The sequence below is a fragment of the Volvox carteri genome (assembly GCF_000143455.1).
Source record: "Volvox carteri f. nagariensis unplaced genomic scaffold VOLCAscaffold_749, whole genome shotgun sequence".
NCBI classification, from domain to species: Eukaryota; Viridiplantae; Chlorophyta; class Chlorophyceae; order Chlamydomonadales; family Volvocaceae; genus Volvox; species Volvox carteri.
The window spans coordinates 1-1,013 of NW_003308241.1; the positions used below are offsets into that span (position 1 = coordinate 1).

At 60.7% G+C, this 1,013-nt stretch overlaps 1 protein-coding gene across 1 annotated transcript; it reads left to right on the forward strand.

Moving 5' to 3' along the window:
* Positions 1-7: 7 nt before the first annotated feature.
* VOLCADRAFT_101333 (uncharacterized protein) lies at positions 8-847 on the forward strand (the record flags this gene model as incomplete). The annotated part of the gene is made up of 1 exon (XM_002959770.1): positions 8-847. One exon carries the CDS (start codon positions 8-10, stop codon positions 845-847), a length of 840 nt encoding a protein of 279 aa, XP_002959816.1.
* Positions 848-1,013: the final 166 nt, after the last annotated feature.

The following is a 1,013-nucleotide window of genomic DNA, read 5'->3' on the forward strand; positions in this document are numbered from 1 at the left end:
TCTCAAGATGACGGCAGAGGGGACTCAGGTTCGGGGCGGGAGGCGACGAGGAGCACGAGGAGGAGGAGGCGCAAACGGAGGAGGGAACAAGAAGGGTTTGGGGGGGGGACAACCGCGGAAGGACACAGGTGCACGAGTTGTGCACAGGGACAAAGACCTGGCGAACAACTGCGTGGATAACCTCATGCTTTCTTGGTCGGAGGATGATGAGGAGGATGATGATGATCAAGCTGACGAGCAAAGTCATCATCAACATCAAGGGCGGCTGATGACGAGGATGAGGACGACGACGAGGATGATGATGGCGACAGGCATGACGAATGAAGAGGAGGACAAGACGGCGGACGACTCAAAAGACGAGGAGGTGTGGCAGCGCAGGCAGAAGGTTATGGAAGAGACAATGGAGGCCGAATTGCACGACATATTAGAACAAGAAGCAAACGTCTCCGGGGGAGGAGGACGCACGCCAGCGCCAGCGCCAGCGCCAGCGCCAGCGCCAGCGCCAGCGCCAGCGCCAGCGCCAGCGCCAGCGCCAGCGCCAGCGCCAGCCATCATCGCAACAAGGAAAAGGAAAAGTGGGCAGGCGCCCATCAATGTTATGAATCATGAACAACAACCCCAGCAAGCCGTCGTCCGCCGTTCAACACGGCTGCTGCTATATCAGGGGACCCCGGCGGCTGCATCATCAGCACGAGGTGCAAATAAAGATGCTGTCGATGCAGCAGCAGCAGCAGCAGCTGCTGCACGGCGGCAGGCTGCCCTGCAGCTGGTGCTGGCAAAGGCATGCAGCCATAAGGCAGTGGCCTTTAAAGTGGGCAAGGGGATTGAGGCACTTGCGGATCGGTAAAAAGAGATTGGGGTTTGGCAGGGATTGGGGGAATGCGGGATTGGGGTATGGGGGGGGGGTGCGGGATTGGGGGATGGGGGGATGGGGGGATGGGGGGATGGCGGGATGGGGGGGATGGGGGGATGGGGGGATGGGGGGATGGGGGGCATTGCGGGATTGGGGGATT